General features: G+C 34.0%; 4 protein-coding genes across 5 annotated transcripts; 2 read left to right on the top strand and 2 right to left on the bottom strand.

The window, feature by feature from the left end:
- Window positions 1–3396: 3396 nt before the first annotated feature.
- On the top strand, window positions 3397–6873 carry LOC132914891 (protein DDI1 homolog 2). 2 transcript variants are annotated; one of them, XM_060974387.1, is made up of 6 exons: window positions 3397–3930; window positions 4377–4595; window positions 4679–4933; window positions 5276–5581; window positions 5656–5802; window positions 6300–6873. In XM_060974387.1, exons 1-6 carry the CDS (start codon window positions 3669–3671, stop codon window positions 6512–6514), a joined length of 1404 nt encoding a protein of 467 aa, XP_060830370.1. In that variant the 5' UTR covers window positions 3397–3668; the 3' UTR covers window positions 6515–6873. The 2 variants fall into 2 exon arrangements, with proteins under 2 accessions (XP_060830370.1, XP_060830371.1); XM_060974388.1 differs by having other exon boundaries at window positions 3869–3984.
- A 371-nt stretch (window positions 6874–7244) lies between these two features.
- Window positions 7245–10117, bottom strand: LOC132914892 (inositol 2-dehydrogenase-like). The gene is made up of 4 exons (XM_060974389.1): window positions 9939–10117; window positions 9286–9528; window positions 8535–8916; window positions 7245–8144 (listed from the first exon to the last, which is right to left on the bottom strand). The coding sequence occupies exons 1-4, from the start codon at window positions 10019–10021 to the stop codon at window positions 7695–7697; spliced, it is 1158 nt and encodes a 385-aa protein (XP_060830372.1). The 5' UTR covers window positions 10022–10117; the 3' UTR covers window positions 7245–7694.
- Window positions 10118–11662: 1545 nt separating this feature from the next.
- LOC132914495 (uncharacterized) lies at window positions 11663–13659 on the bottom strand. The gene is made up of 5 exons (XM_060973653.1): window positions 13490–13659; window positions 12754–12840; window positions 12226–12473; window positions 11990–12135; window positions 11663–11848 (listed from the first exon to the last, which is right to left on the bottom strand). Exons 1-5 carry the CDS (start codon window positions 13500–13502, stop codon window positions 11710–11712), a joined length of 633 nt encoding a protein of 210 aa, XP_060829636.1. The 5' UTR covers window positions 13503–13659; the 3' UTR covers window positions 11663–11709.
- A 900-nt stretch (window positions 13660–14559) lies between these two features.
- Window positions 14560–17979, top strand: LOC132914709 (probable enoyl-CoA hydratase, mitochondrial). Its single transcript, XM_060974042.1, has 7 exons — window positions 14560–14771; window positions 16096–16305; window positions 16468–16592; window positions 16737–16941; window positions 17378–17497; window positions 17574–17641; window positions 17712–17979. Exons 1-7 carry the CDS (start codon window positions 14675–14677, stop codon window positions 17775–17777), a joined length of 891 nt encoding a protein of 296 aa, XP_060830025.1. The 5' UTR covers window positions 14560–14674; the 3' UTR covers window positions 17778–17979.
- Window positions 17980–17981: the final 2 nt, after the last annotated feature.

Here is a 17981-nt window from a genome sequence, read left to right as displayed (position 1 = left end):
GGTGCGCTATTAAATAATATAAATTTGCGGCACGATAATAATACAGCAGCAATGATATCGGACCTGTTACGGGCCACATAATTACACGGTGCTCCGGCTAGGCCAAATGTCGCAGAAGTGGTTAACCCCCGAGTAAACCCTTGCACGGTGTTTTCGGTACACGTGCACGACACGTGCCCCTAATTTCTTTCTCCGTCACACCTTTGATTCCCTTGGATGCTCTTTTTATGGACAACCATGAAACTCGCTAGTCCCCAACATTCATTATGTCCTGTGAATCACTGTGGAAGAATAAGGAACCTCAGAAAATAAAGAAGAGAAGATATTCTGAATTTTCTTTCAAGAAAAAAGATTTTGTCAAATCCAACATAATATAGTAGGGAACTTGTAATAATTTTATTCCTTAAAAAGAAATTCGAAAATATTATATCCAAGAAGGATTGAAGAAAGGAAGAAAGTTAAATTTATCTGAAATTGGAGGAGGAATTTCTAGTAAAAGCGGTGGTTCCAACAAATGTGAGATATCCAGCTTCAAGTAGGAGTAAAACTTTTAATAAAAGTATTCGAATAATGCTTTTATTAAAAATATCCGACAAAACGGAAGGAAATGTTAATTTTAGGATATTTGAAGGTACCAAAAGATTTTCTTTGAAGCGCCGACAGGATATAAAGTTCGGGCCATTATCGATTTCCCACAAAACTTTCTACTGAACATATCTGTTGAGGCTGGACAATTAACACGCTACAAATTAAGAGGGCCCCTTACATCAGGATGAATTATTTGCTCCATCTGTTGTTCCAGGGAAAATCTAGAGAACGATTTTTTCCTTTCCCACGAGTACAATTTTCTGCTTTAATTCAGAAACGTTTAATTTGCAATTTGAGTAAGAGAAAGCTTTTTACAATTATAAATTATTAATAATTGATTGTACAAACAAATGAAATAGTTTTTAATGGCGCAAGGTGCAGGTGCAAAGATTGATTATGAAAAAATCGAATCTGAAGATCGGAAGCCGCAGCTTGTCTGGATCTAATCCAAAAGAAAAACACAGGATCAGGACAGGACCATTGTGTGGCTGGATTTTTGATCCTCGAGATCGAGAGATAACCAAAGGGGGCCAGATTTAAATGGCAAATCCCCTGGGCACGTGTGCCCTCAAATCGAAGTTAAATATAAAATACGAAACGAATAAATTGTACTGCTGTAGAAGGTAATATTTATTTTTTATAATCGCTAGAAAGAATATTTAGCATTACTATTTAACATTAAAAATTAGAGGGGGGGAGATTGTGGAGACATCTATCATCACAACTATTCAATTTAATGTAATATGCTTTATTTTAATTTTCAGTATGCTATTTATATTCTGGGCGAATTATTTTAATGCAAACAAAGAGATTGGAGTTCATAAAAGCGCATCATTTCTCGAAAAGACTCGCTCTCCATGCCTAACCGATTTTCTATGGCACATCCTTGCACCCCGGAACCCATGTCCAACACCTGGTAGCCGGTACAATCCCGGGGAACATCCTGGTACCCACTCAAAATACAGACAACCCCATAAGTGTCTATTAATTTATACTCAGCAGGAGTGTGAAATCGATTTATACCCACTCTCGATTCATCTTCCGAAGCTTAATCGATTTGCAGCCCTACAGTAGGCTGTTATACCCTGTAATGGAATCCCTATTTCAAAACTTTCACACTAATCAATTTTACAATAAAATATACGCTCATTTATATCATTTGATCTTATATAATTTTATTCAAAATTTAATTAACATTTTTGTTCCCGTTTCAGGTGCTATTTATTGGTATACAAACTTCTACAAACTTCTATAAACTTCTACAAAAAATCATCAAACCGCGTGAGGTAGTACTGTATTCTGATTATTTATTGTATTTATTATACATGGTAATATTTTCCTAACATTTTTGTTATTTTACAAACTTCTATAGACTATAGGAAACATCATTAAACAGCGTGAAACAGTGTTATACAACATTACAAACACACCTTGCACGATATTTGTCGTGACACATCCTGTTCCAAGTGTAATCGAGCGAGCCGTCGAAATCATGCGCTAATTTAACCATCAGCCCTGTCCAACGCAAAATTCTGAGCCACCTGTCTAATATCCACCTCTGCATCCGTTTCCGGTTTATGGGGGATGGCACCCCCTGCGGTGTCCTCGTGGTCGTGCCCTCCAGGAGGGCAGGATCCCCTGAACGTTGCATGCTTCACCGCACCACCTTTAGCCCATACTTTTTTTTCTACATAGGATCGATTCCTTATCATAAAATATTCCAAAAGACGGCGAATTTTCAGAGAATCGAGAAATATTCTTTATCTAGGGTAAAAAGGTTGGTACACAAAGATCTATAATTTTCTTAGGCGAAATAAATGTATTAGGTTGAAAATTATCGATGCCTGCAGGCTGCTTTGAAAATAGGATGATCAAGATAAGATCTATTCACTGTGGGAGATAAGGTTATCGTTACGTCAATCTGAGCGTCATGTATGGGACGTTTAATTCTCAAATTGTACGTATAAAGGGTTCCTCAGTAAACGTTGATTATAGATATTGAAATCTATGATAAATCGACATCCCGATTATTGCTATTGTGATCCTAACAAGATTTGCTCCATTGCAAGTCCATGAGCCTGACGTTATGCAAACATTGTAACATCTGTGGAGTTGTGTGGAATCTGTTCGTACAATTTGAAATATATAGATGAAGAGAATAACTTTTTAAGTAATAACCAGCAATTTTTATTGTTTGAATATCTTGGGTTTAGAAAGTTGAAGTTCATTGGTCTGCCCTCTGTTGACGATAATGTAATGTAGGATTCTAGATTATCCACCAAGGATAAAACGAAAAGATTCTCGATTAGATTTCAATATTTTTAATACATATTTCAATCTACTCAATGCTATTAGAAAATTTGATTTCGAGCTGCTTTATTAGTAGTCAAAAAGGTAGAGATGTTCCTTTGACCAGAAAAATGGAGCAAATAATGTAATGGTACAAAATACAGTATTATTATAGCTACAATCAATAATGTATTTTTCACAGAAAAAAAGATTTAGTTAATCTATGACTGAAACAAATTGAATATTAAAGTTTAGACATTTTTATTTCTGTGATAATTAAAAAAAAGCGCATCTTAAGGTTGTTGAACAATATATAATAACATAACCCATAACACCAACCTCCGCAAACTTTCGATCATATCTGTCAATGTAATCTATCTGTGTATGTTGTGTAGTAAAATTTATTTAATACGCTGATGTTCTGCTAAAACAGCAAGTGACAGAATGACGCATTCAAATCGAAATTCAAGCTTGGCGCGCAGTTTGCTCGTCGGCACAATTTCACGATCTCGTTGCTCCTCGATATCTCGAGGTGATTTAAGTAGCCTTCAAGTCAAGCCTCAAAGGCCAGCCAGTATTTTCGCTGAGCTGGGTTGTTGTTTACATCCTGTAGCCGCTCTTCGTACGGACATTCCGTGCGCGAGGGGAGCGGCAAAAATTCTCACGTGAAGTTTTATTGCCACCCAGTGACCACTTTCATTGCTCATCTTGTTTGCCCCTAGTATCTACCGTACAATCGTTGTGCACGCACGGAACCAAGAGCACAAGCAACCAGATAAAACATACACACGATGAAGGTAACGGTAACCACGCTCAGCGACGACATCTTCGTCCTGGACGTGATCGAGGACATGGAGCTGGAGAGTTTCAAGGCTCTTTGCGAGATCGAGAGCAACGTACCAGTCCATGAGATGGTGATCGCTTTCAATGGTCTACCATTGATGAACGACAAGAAATCGCTGAAGGATCACGGGATCCGTGACGGTGACGTGGTGATTTTGCAGCACATGCATCAAAGCGGGGCCGAGTTGAACCTTCACCCGTTAAACGGAGGTCAGCTTCAATACAGCACCATTATTTAAAGTGGCGATCGAGGCGGGTCGTGAGGTTAGCTTTTCGGCTTCGATTTACGTTTCTTTTTCACTGTATTGTCACGTCTCTCGATCAGATGTTACCAGACTTATAACGCACGATCCATGAATTTGGCTTAACAGACTCGATCGAGCATGTTATCCCCCTTTTGGTTTCACTATAGAATAGTGTTTATTAGAATACAGTTTTCTTTTTCTTCGTGTGAGAATCATCTAAGTTCCTCTCATCTTGTCCACACACCTGTCCGGTTCAGTTTAGCACAAGTTTTTTGTATTCACTTGTGTTGAGTTTGATTTGTTAGAGATAGCTTTTGTCGCCATGTGCTTAGTCAGATCAATTATTTAAGAGCGCACTATTGCGTAATAAAGAAGAGAATGTACTAAATTCCAAGATACATATTACTCTAGCTATTCCCATGTTGGACTTCAGTTCCATCAGAGTACCAGGAGCATCCAGCAGTCGACAGCCAACAGCTTCCAGTAGCACTATAGCCAGAATGCAAAACCCTAGAAAGGAGGATGATCCAGAAATAATAAGAGACATGTTTCTGGCTAATCCAGATCAACTAGCGTTGCTGAGCCAGAATAATCCCAAGCTGGCTAGTGCCTTACTTTCTGGAAATCTTGGTGAGTCTTCCAAAAGTACATATTAAGAACTGTATTTTGGAAATCTAAGAATTTACTCTACAATAGATATTATTGATTTGTAGAAAGATTTACAACTGTACTCAAAGAACAAATAAAACTAAGAGAAGAGCGTGAGGCACAAAGACTAAGAATGATGAATGCAGATCCATTTGACACAGAGGCACAGAGGTTTATAGCAGAGGATATTAGGCAAAAAAACATTGAAGCAAACATGGAAGCTGCAATGGAGTATAATCCAGAAACATTTGGATCAGTTGTTATGTTGTATGTTAATTGTAAAGTCAATGGATTCCCAGTTAAAGCATTTATTGATACTGGTAAGTATCAACTTTATTTACATTTATAAATAATGAGTTATACACGTGTGTAAATGCGCATTGATAAATGTCAGAGATCATCATTGAACTGGATACAAGATCATTTTTAAGTATTTTTGTTTGGCTGCTGTTTGTGCCAATGTGTCTATTTTTAAATTCCTGCATTTTGAAAGTCATTCTTTGTAGTATGTGGTTCTTCATGGTGGGAGAAATTTAAATTTAGATATTGAAATCCGTACTCTGACCTAGACTGTACTTTTGTTTTCAAAAATTCCATGAATTTGCTCCTCTTAAAAAAAAACATTTCGCAATATATAGTAACATTACGTATTTAAAATTCAGGTGCACAATCAACTATAATGTCAGATGCGTGTGCCGAACGATGCCACATAATGCGATTGGTGGACACAAGGTGGGCTGGAATAGCGCATGGTGTTGGAACTCAACGCATCATTGGCCGTATTCACATGGTACAAATTCAGATTGGTAATGATCATCTAACAACATCGTTCACTGTTCTCGCGGAACAAAGCATGGACATGCTACTGGGTCTGGACATGTTAAAGAGGCATCAATGTTGCATAGATTTGAAGAAAAACGTGCTCACAATTGGCACCACCGGTGCAGAGACGCCATTTTTAGCAGAAGGTGGTCTTAAATATTTCTGCATTGCACAATGTCTTTTTATCTGTTATACAACATAAATGCTTAATTCTGATTAGGGGAGCTGCCAGAGTGGCTAAGGTTAAGTGGTTATAGCGATGCAAGTATTTACGACACGGATGACGATAAGGATGACAAGAGGGGAGGACCTCAGAGAGCACTGGATTATGGCTCCAGAGATGCGAAAAAACAACGTCGTCAGCAGGGTAAGTATGTATCTGTCCAGGCCATCCTTTCTTACCATAATTCCTTATAGGATCCTGTGTTAAATAATTTGTGTAACATTCCATAATGAAACCCAATAAATTTCCTTTGTATATATGTTCCTTTATTGTGTATTTCGACTTTTAGTGATAGCAATAAAAAAGGATATATTTATAAATCCAAATAAATATATTATGGAAATTTTAATAATAATATTAAATTCCAAGGAAAATTTTCAAAAATAATGCTCGTGATATTATCGCTATTCTTTACTTTTCAATGTTAAAGTTTATGCAGCTGAATTTGATACAAGGCCTTATATGTTAGCCATTGTACCTTCCCTTTTCCTAAGGAAATGCAACTGACACAAATCCTCCTAACTTGCCTGGACTAGTGACTTGAACCAGATAATTTATAATTGTGGCTTTTAATTTTATAGTTTTATTTCTGGCTTGCTAGAATATAAAAAGACTTTTTTAATGAATACTATGTATTTTAGAAGGACAAGACAGCAATAGTTCAAGCGGCACATCAAGCAGACTAGGCTCCATAGAAACTACAGTCTTCTCTCACGATCCATTCACAGAAGAAACAGTGAAAGAAATCGAATCTCTGGGATTCAGCAGAGTACAGGTCATCGCGGAACTACGTAGATTTAATGGAGACAAAACTCAAGCCACCGATGCGTTGTTCACGAAATCCTTTAGACTATAAACCAACAAAGAAAGAAAAGAGAAATTGTGGAGGTTTCCATGTTTGAACAGTAAAGATAAGGGAATGGAAAATTTATACTTGATTTTTGGTAGCGAATTTTCATATCGATTATTATAAAATCTGGAAACCACACGATTGAAATTCAGCTCAAGCAAGCATACTCACTGCTCGATAATTAGCATAAAATCGTGTTTCGAATTTTATTTCATCGAGCAGATATTATGATGTATGTATAGACATCATATTTCATTTAACTAATAAGTGGCTACTTCAGAGTAAAGCTACATATATCTTCTCCAATTTTTGTATTCTTTTTGCTAGATATACAGAAATGAAATGAATCGAACTTGGAATTTCAAGTGGAAGTCAGCGTGCTCTGATAACCTAGCCTACCATTATTGCAATACACAATTTTAGGAATCAATATAAAATGGATTGAAAACAAAGTCATAAGTTAGGGGAGCAGCTTATTGCCCATCGTGAAAGTTGCGTCACGTTTGTAGATGTCTTACAAAATTTTTATTTACTAGATTAGATAAAAGAAAATAGACTTCTGAAAGGATAATGTTTTAACCGAAGAGACATATTGCACGATTTGACGGACATTTCGAGTTTCGCGACTAAAAATCAGTTTGCGATACCTCCAAGAATACATTAGTTTCACTTCTGTAATTTTATTATTTACGAAAAAAAGAGAATTTTGTAATGTAAACTAATCACGCATCGACGAATCTACAAAGAATTTGTCATTAATTCTTTTTTTTATTTCAAAGGGTTAAAGAATTAAGAGAAAAGAAACACGAATAAACTTTGGGAATTTTTTATTGTTTCGTTCTTACAAACTTTCATTATTGTATCTACAAACAGACAATGTGAATTTTGTATCGTTACTATCTATTTAGGGTATATGGTATTTTCCTGTATTTTCTTTATATTATTATACCGATAAAAAAAAAAGAGAAAAAAAATTGTAACAAGCAAGATTCACCTAAGTCTTTTCACTCGTGCGTACAAATCATGATTCAGCAAAGATAATCAAAACTTTCCCTCGTTTGTCAAGAAAGGAAATGAAAATCTCGTTTAAAAGACGAGATTAGAAGTGAATATATCACGATTGTATAAGATACAAAATGGTAGAATGTCATGGGAACGATAAAAATTCGCTAGACCATGACCTTATTTAGGGTAGCTCGTTTGGCGCCCACTTTATTTCCACCATCTTGCCGGTACGAGCGGATTCTTGACATGCAGTCGCAATTTTAATCACAGCTAGAGTTTCTTTGGGTAATACGGAGCATTCAGCTCTACCAAGTACAACGTCAACGAAGTGATCCAGCTCTCGACGATAGCCATTCATGAATCTGCTGGCGAACGAATACCATATTGGTGCGCTGGTTAATCCGTCCAGATTATATTGGGATGTGACACAGTGCATTGGCTGTTCATTATCTGCTTTGATCATACCCTTGGGGCCAAACACCTCCAGGCGTTGATCATAACCGAAGCTACTGTTCCGTGACAAGTCGATGGTCCCCAAGGTTCCTGATGGGAAATGCAAGATCACTACAACTGTGTCGAAGTCCTCGATCGCTTTTATCTCTGGAATGTGTGCGTGTGCCTGGACAGCAATCTGCAAGAAAATATTCCAACATTTAATAATTCATCAAATACCAGTCAGTAGGATAGAAATCAACATTACCAATAGTTGTTTATGAAACCCTTTTATGATCTTATGGTATTTATTGACTTTAAGTGCTCATAGTAGCAATTTAAAATCAAAGCTACATTCTGTTTTTAATTAGAACTGAAGATTTTTGTAACTATTAGTTCTTCTATCTGTACCCTATAATTTTACGAAGTTAGGATCCTTTTAAATCATGGAAACTTCTTTATAATGCTATAGCATTTATAAATTCAGGTCTCTATGGTATCAGTGAAGGACTAATCCAATATTCTATATAATTATCCTACTTAAAACTCCAACTACAAGTGTTTAATAGCAATATCCAGAGAGTCTCACCTTAATAGGGTACTCTCCAAGGACCCAAGTCATGATATCAATGTCATGGACCATGCAGTCATGGAATATACCTCCGGACATCCTTAAATATTCTATGGTGGGAAGAGGAGAGTCACGAGAGACCGTTTTGATGATCTGAACGTGTCCAACCTCTCCATTCCTCACTCTGCTTCTAACAGCAGAATAGCTGGGATCGAATCGCCTGTTAAAGGCACAGAACAATGGTTTGCCGACCTTTTTCGCGGTCTCGTAACATTTTATCGAGTTAGCGTTGTCCTCGGCGATCGGCTTCTCACAGAACACTGCCTTCTTCGCTTCCAAAGCTTTCCTTACAATGCCTTCATGCGTGTACGTAGGCGAAGCAACAACTACTGCGTCCACACTATCAACACGAAGAACGATTTTAATTGTTGATTGAACTCCTAATTGATCTCTATGTTTTCTCTTGAGTTTAATTTACTTTGAATATTTTTATCATGAAAGTAAGTAATTATAATGGAAATGTTTGGGGTCTAGAAGGATTATTTTTGGTAATAATCGAAAGATCAGTAGTGGGGAATATTAATACAATAATCCTCCTTATCGCAGAAACAAGTAAATGACTTTCTGGAAGTTTCTCTTAAATTTGCTAGTTAATGGTTTGTTATTTTTAATTTTTCCTATTTAAAAATCCAACTCATTTGATCACTTTTGTGATATATACATTTTTTATTGTATCTAAAATGTTTCCCATAAAATCTAAATTACTTACTTAGGATCGTTGTACACTTTGTCTGCTTGTTTGCTATTCAAGAAGACAACATCGTCGAGATGCCAGTACTCCTTGAGGCTCATCCATTTAGACTCGATATCGTCTACGATGTAGAGCAGTTTGACACGCGAACTGGTAATAATATTGGACAGATGAATGGTTCCAGCACGGCCGACTCCAAATAGAGCAAGTCTTACTTTAGGGTGGAGTAGATCCTTCTTCAGTGCCAGATCCTCCAGGTACCTATAATAACATTTAATCCATTTTCAGTCATGAAAGAGGAAAAGGAAGAGCGAACTAAGTATAGTTCTCTCTATATGAGTCTAGAACAACGTTCAACAACTGGCTTGAAACATTAAAAGAGAAGAGATGAAGAAAAGTAAAATATAAGAGAATTGTTCCCAAGGCACATATTTTATGTCAATAGGTAGATATTATTTTGGAATAATTTATTTCTCAAATAAGCTTTTTGAAATTTATTTTCAAACAAATTAATTTCTTATTTTCATTCCAGTTACAAAGTGCCTAATTCTGCTCTAGATAGAATATCATATGATGAAAAGAAGGAAAGAGAAGAATATTTAGTTTGCATTAATTAAATTTTACACAAAACCTTCAATGAACTTGAACGATCTACTTGGAAAAATACTCACTTTTGATAAAGATAATCCTGCTGTGGAGGCCTTGGTTGTGGTTTTGTGTAAGGTGAGGCACCCTTGAATTTCGCAGTTGCCATTGTGCCTTGTTAGGAATATGAAATATTAAATAAATAAGTAAAATATGAATCTCCGGATTCGTCAATCGGCAGAAGACAGTCTGGAACGATGGGCCTGTTATATATGCATATAAAAGAGCTGGTTAACGATAGTGGGGAGAGATGTGTGCGATTAACATAACGTAAATTCAAAAAGTAGTTATGGTTCAAATATTGGCCTCATTAAGATAGCCATCAAGCTGCCATGAATATATCAAATCCAATTAATCGTTCGATTAATAAGAACGAATCTCTCATTCATATAAAGCATCAAAATCGCGAATGTCCAGTTGTAACAGTCGTCTAACGTTTCTCTGTCCATTCATTAACACCTAATCATGTTTGTAATACATGTATCATACATGTATTTCAAAAGTGACACAACTGAAACAAGTTTTTCAAGGAAAATAAAAAACTATTTGGAAGTTAAAAAAATATTATTCTTATTAAACGCATAAGTTAGCAAGAAGAATAGAATATAGAAAACAATGATCTTCTAATGTTCTTCTAATACAGAATTGAATTATTTTGAGTTGTGACACTTTTGAAATATTCTGTATGAAATATGAACGTTTCGTAGCCAGTAGTGGAAAATTGTAAGCTTCTGTTGTAAGAGTGTCAATATCCTGTGTATTCATTTTGGTCCTCTGACTTTTTTATCTGGTAACGTATCGATCCAGTTATCGACTGACCTTTTATTGACTCACTCAGTGGCAAACTTTAATCTCAGTGTTATGTTGCAAATTAAGAAAAATTGATCTTTGATAATTATGTTATAATTACAGAATTTAAATAATAAAGCATGTAATTAATGAAACGTTTTTTTGTGAAAAAGGTTCTGAACTATTAATAAAAAAGAATAATTTCACTAATGACCCAAAAGAGGTCTTATTTTAGATTACTAATGATTCACATAAAAATTTATCAAAACGATTATTAAATATAATTATTGGAAAATTCTTTTAGATGTGGGGAAGACAAAATTTCTGAATTTATCTTGATCTCCTGGGTTTTATGTTGCTTGATGGTTGAAGTCGAGATAGGAGCAACTTATTATATAAATTTACGAAGTTTAGAAAAATCTAATTAATCTTTTAAATCAAAATTAAAGATACAGATAAAAGAAAACGTGATTTATCATGTTATTCTCTTCTGGTTTTCATGCATGACCTACTATTTGGACTATTTAACGCATTATGTAAACGAGAGAATATAGTGATTTCTAATTTGTTCTAAGGTTATCGGACTATCATATCGCAAGTGCAACGAGCTAACGTCATTGATGGACATCTTGTTGTCGCTGTGAAAAAATTTCGTTGCGTAGACCACAGTGGAATTATACTACCGATAGTTAATTAATAATCAGATTCTTTGATCAGTTTGAAGAAAATTGAACATAAAGAATAGGATATAATACAATTTTTCTGGGGGCTGAGCTTGAAGTATTTATCATAACAGAGTATTTTTAAAAGGGGAGTAAACAAGTTTCTAATCTAAAAGATTAGCAATAATTAATTGTTGATTATCTATGGGATTATTTAGAGAGTATTAAATTAAATTGAAATATTTATAGTAGATTATATTTATTTATATTATAATTATATTAGATAGTTTGAAGAAAAATTAAAAAATAGAAGTAAGCTTTATTACAAAATGTATTACACAATGATCTATAACTCGTCGTTAATCTTGATGACCGAGTTAGGCACAAAGACAACTTCGTTGGTGTCGCTCTCCACGTACCCAGACCTCTTCGTTTTATCTCTTCCTGGATCGGCGTCCACTAGAGATATACTCGATCTTACCTCTCTACAAATAAAAACATAGTACAGAACTTCGTTTCTTCTAAAGATTTTTATGCATTTATGAGGAATTTAAAGATCCAAAAATTTAAGTATATAGTCTAACATGTTCTAACTCAAGGACTTCATTTAACAAAAACCTAATTACTTTTTATCAGTTCCAGATAATTCTGCTGACACTATGAGGTCTCTAGGCTTGAAAAAGTCACACTCCAATATAAAAGCAGCGTCACCAGGAGTAATTAGCTCATCGTCATGCTGAAGAACCAAGGTGTTCCGATATCTGTTATCAACCTGAAACAAATATCTTAAACCAGTGAATTATTTCTAACTTATTTTGTAGTAACTTTTCCAAATTTACAGCAGATTTCACGATGTAGTTACATTTTCTGTGTCACACTCGTTGAAGGGAATAGTCATAGTGAAGTTTCCACCATGATCAGGATTCAAGAAACACGAAGGTTGTCTGGAATAAAAGCTACCTCGTGTGTATATCACACCTGAAAAATTTTCCGGTGTTTGCAGACCCACTACCATTTTTTCTGCCCCACAGCGTAAGGCGACTAGATCATATCCTTTTGTGGAAGCCCCGATTTGCATGTCCATGGACAAATCTTGCTCCCAAATTTCCTCTGAGATAAATGAAGAACGTTTCTGTTATTTTTTTTCATCGATAAGGAGTCGGTCTTTGCTGGTTATTATACCGGTTTCTGCGATTAATGAATGCCATCGGGTCTTTGAGTTCAATAAAAACGATTGATACATTTCGATAATACAGAGTTGTTTCGACATTAGAGCAAAAAACCAAAGTCCAAGTTGTTTTGATCGTTTAGAAATAAATAGTTAAATGAAACAGATAATAAAAGTAGACCCAAAGATCTGCATTCTAATTAATACTTATATTGTAATTACCCGCGAATTGTTCTCTTAAAGTGAATATAAGAAGCAGCACGACATATAGCGGTACTTGCATGACGTTGCCAGATGAACGTCCGTGAACTGACAGAGAATTCAAGTTCACACATCAGAAAGCAATCCCTACTATTACCTGTCCTTGGCTGACTCCCACTTTAACATTGAATCCCCTAATACTTTCACCCTGACATACATCTATATTTTTATTTCAATTCTTTTTATACTGCTGAGGTTGATAAACCTTCCAATGTCATATATAAATCATCATTGTTACAAATATCATAGTACACTAAAATTAGAGCAGATTTATTTCTAAACTCTTTTAAATCAATTTCTTCGATTCAGTAAAAGTTTCTTAAATTAATTTTTAATTAATTAATTCACGATATTAAGGAAAATTTATGTACTCTTCTAATCTAAAATTTATTTATAATCTTCTATTTTTTTTAATCTTTAATCATACGCTGATATTCGTATATTTGTATTTAAAGATAAGGATACTGTTTGAATACTATATTGGTAAGCTTTTAAAATTATCTGTCTTACAAAATAGTAGATTAATTCTCCTTATATAAAGGTCAATAAAATAACATTTTTTTATTTCTTTCGAGATATTAACAATTCAATCGTGATACTGATACAACGAATGCATCTGGTTGTCTACATTCAGGATGATCTGAGTCATCGATCAAATAAGATACGACAGTGAAAAGATTATAATTATTTTGTTCACTCATCAGTTGCATTACGCAAGTTAATCAGTCCCTGCAATGGAAGTTTTTTATAAATCTCGTATTTTTCCGTCATCGCGTAATCTATTTGTTTTTATGTTTATTCCCATTTACCTACCTTATCGATTGCGACATATAATTGTAAACTACTTTCATTGGATGGAGCAAAGATGTCAGTCTCGTAGCTCATTCTCAACCATAAACATGTGTTAATTTTCGAATATAACTTGAAAAGAATTTCAATGCATTATTAATTAATGTGCTTTATTATTATATACAACTATACTTTAACCTAATGTTACAATCAAATAATATCACATTTAAAGGATTAAAAGACCAATATTAGAGTTTTCAATATAATTAGTACATTCTGTATTAAAGACAACACTAGAATTTGAAATAAAATCGTCAGAGCTTAATCTTAAGTATGTTTGATATATCTGTACTATTTTATCTCTTACTATTTTATTTTAAATTCTATTATTTTGATATTCTTTTGATTCTAATGATATTACTTTTGGGGCAGAATTTATTAATTATGCTAAAGACCTTAATTTTTGGTTCATCAAGGATTTTGTTTAAATCACATGGATTTTTCATTAGCAAAAGTTAGTTCAACCATGTGATTTTGTAAAACCGTAATATTAAATGTTTTGTATATATAAATAATATATCTCAGATTGTTACTTTATGTAAGTAGTGTACAAATGTCCATCTTCAAAATAAACTACAAAACTCAAATTATATAAAAGAAAATAACAAACATGTTTTCTCCCACAAATTACATCATACCAAATTGTTTTGATAAACTTATTCAGATTGCGAAATTCTTTTCACATAATCATTGAAGCAAAACATGTTTGACGACTTGCATTGGACTCCCTCATGAAAAAGCAATTCATAGTTGCATTTTGCCATATAACTCATATATATGGTATAAAATGTATATTTTGTTATATTTTTATGTGGAAATAACATTGAAGGAAATGATTTATATGTACTGGCTTTTTTAATGGAAGTAATAGGGTTCAGTGACCTTTAGATACACTACTGGTGCCAGTAGCCACGTGGATCACTGATTCTTGTTTATTCCGTACGCACAGTGTACGTGACAAGTTGGTCTTATCATTTCGTTCTAAGCTCATTATTTTTATTCTCAAATAATAGTGTTCCTACTAATAAGCATCATGGCTACTATACGTGTTGGACAAATTCTGTTCAACAGAGGATTGCAGATTGGACAAAAACCACAATATTTTGCGAGGAACGTGAAATACTATTGTTGTAAGTACTATGTTGCTTATTGAATTACCGGGAAGGAAGGACAAAATATATAAATTTCTTTTAGAACGCTACTTGATATAAATTGTATTACGCAGTTACACAGATCTCTAGGATTGTTGCAAAATCTTAGGGTCCGTTTTGTAAAATCTCCTTTTTGTTTATAAAATACTTTGGTTAGATGTTAGATGTGTTAGATGTGTCGATCTGCTCAGTTATATAAGCAATGGAGTATAATCAGTTATAGGTTAAAGGTTATAGTAAAGAATTCAGTGATACTGCTTCCTTTTATCTTAATTTTAATACCATTCCTATAGTGTAAATATTGTTTTTTTTGGTAACTATTATTATGGCTAAACTTCGCTTTGGGGCAACACTCTTTTTTTCAACTTTAGTAATTACCTAAAAAACCTCTGTGATCTTAGATTTTGATGATCTTTTACTATGCTGTTGAGAATATGGTTTTGAACGATTTTCCCATACACATAACCATCGCTTGATCTTAGTTTCCGAGATATTTGTAAAAAACCCTCAGTACCATTGAATTCTCTACACAATTGTGCGTCCGTGATATCGTATGCGTTAGTATTGATTGTCAGCCACCTCTCGGTAGCCAGGTAAAATGATGTCTAATTCACACCTAACTCTTATCTTTTGTTTATAATTTGTATAGATTTAAGTAAGCGAGATTTATTATATTATTATATATTGTCCCCTTGACTAAAATGATATGTATATTATACATATATATTACACACACACACACACACACACACACACACACACACACACACACACACACACAGTAGTGCACATGAGAGATTTCCTTATTTACACATTTTATTTGATCAAGAGAGCTGACTGCGCAATGGCTTCAACAGACTTCCTATCGAGTTCATGATATAAAAGAAACGGATGATTTAAAAAAAGGCGTCGATCATGTCGCCCCATCTTAATCCTTTGTACCTGAAAGAACCGACACGTGTACGAGGAATTAATAAGTTATTATGCTACATGCGCATTTACAGCAGAAAATGTATTCGTGTTTATACATGCATATATTATTATTTCCACATATACTTTCACTTGCAGTTTAATGTAATTATCGATTTTAAAACCGATATTTATTCAAATTCTGTTGCAATTAAATTAAACGGTAAATAAACAGCTACTTAATTAACGAAAAAATCTATAACCTTGGGAAATACTAAATTCCAAATAAAATCACTAATTTTTCGCGCCAAAAGATTTATTTCGTCAAATGTGTGAAATCCAGTGGAATTATTATTAAAACTGGAATTGTTATTAAAAAATTCTTTTATTGTAGGTCAGGCCCAACAGAATTATGAATTCATCAAGGTAGAAATTGCTGGCGAAAAGAAGAACGTTGGTCTGGTCACGTTAAACAGGCCAAAAGCCTTAAACGCTCTTTGTGATAAATTGATGACTGAATTAAACAATGCTGTAAATAAATTGGATACGAACGACAGCATCGGGGCCATAGTTCTTACTGGCAGCGAAAAAGCATTTGCAGCCGGTAAAACATTTTGTCACAATTGAAATTATAATTAACTAATTACATTAATAAATTAGAATTATTATATTATGAATTATTTATAATTTACTCCATAATTAACATTCATTAGCAAATTATTAATGAATTATTCAATTAGAATTAAATTGCGAACTTTTTGTTTAGGAGCTGATATCAAAGAAATGCAGAATAATACTTATTCGCACACTATTAGAGGGAACTTCCTTGCAAGCTGGGACGCAATCACGCGAATTTCGAAACCAGTGATCGCCGCCGTAAATGGATATGCTGTGAGTTAATGTAATTTACAAAAAAATAGCAACTTGGTAATTTTTGGAAATATATCAAATATTCAAATCACTGTATAATATTTAGCAGATAAAACAAATATTTGCTTATGTCTTATTTATTAAACAGTATATTTTTATACACAGTTAGGCGGAGGTTGTGAATTGGCAATGATGTGCGATATCATCTATGCCGGAGACAAGGCAAAGTTCGGCCAACCAGAAATCATCATTGGTACCATACCAGGTGCAGGTGGTACTCAAAGATTGACTAGGGTAATTGGTAAGAGCAAAGCAATGGAAATGGTACTAACAGGAGGTCAGATCACTGCTGAAGAGGCAGAGAAGTGCGGTAGGTTTATTAGAAAGTGAAAAGTAAGTTGTAGACAAAGTGGTTTGTAACTCATAATACAATTGGAGTCAGGGAAATTCTATGGCTCAAATAAGACGAAAAACAAGAATAATATAATTACGTTGGAGACTTCGTTTTCAAGAAAATCGAATTTGGAGATTTGCTTAATACTCGTATACCGCTTAATTTTTGTTAAACATCCAAATTCGATTTTCTTCAAAACGTGACCTCAAGCGACAAAATTTTATTCTTCATTTTCAACTTATTTTCGCATATAGAATAATTTCTTGCCAATTTTGCATATCTATCCTAATAAGAATTGGTCAAATTTATGTATACTTCACATATATACCATTAATACCATGAATCACAAATTATCCTGTATATAATATACGAATATCATTATGTGTACATATTTAGACGTGTTTTGTTGCAGGTTTGGTTAGCAAGATCTTCCCAGCAGAAAAACTTGTTGCTGAGGCAATCAAATTGGGTGAGGTAATTGCCTCTCATTCTCAATTAATCGTCTCCATGGCGAAGGAGTCTGTTAATACTGGTAATCATTGAAATTATGTAACCATCATTGTTCTTACTCATTTATTCAAATATTCATTTCTTTTCTGTTTTTCTAGCATATGAAACTACCTTGAAGGAAGGGCTCCACTTTGAAAAAAGAATGTTCCATGGAACATTTGCAACAGTAAGGATTTCTTTCTCAAATATAGTAATTTAAAAAACAAAAATTGCATGGTATATAATTAAAATTTCAGAGTGACAGGAAGGAAGGAATGAGTGCATTCATTGAGAAGAGACCACCCAATTTTACCAACCAGTAGAAAGCATTTACTGTTTATTCCATTATAAGATATCTAGTTATCTAGATATCTTATAATTATTTTAGATATCTTATTATTATCTATATATATATATATATAAACTAGATACTTATTTTTATACATCTTATATATTTTATACACTTGTTGTCAAATAGCACGTTTTTTGTAATAAATATAATTGTTTATTTTAAAGGAAAACAAAGA

The sequence above is a fragment of the Bombus pascuorum genome, chromosome 15 (assembly GCF_905332965.1).
Source record: "Bombus pascuorum chromosome 15, iyBomPasc1.1, whole genome shotgun sequence".
Taxonomy (NCBI): Eukaryota; Metazoa; Arthropoda; class Insecta; order Hymenoptera; family Apidae; genus Bombus; species Bombus pascuorum.
The sequence above is the reverse complement of the archived record's forward strand: the minus strand, read 5'-3'. Positions and strand labels throughout refer to the sequence as shown.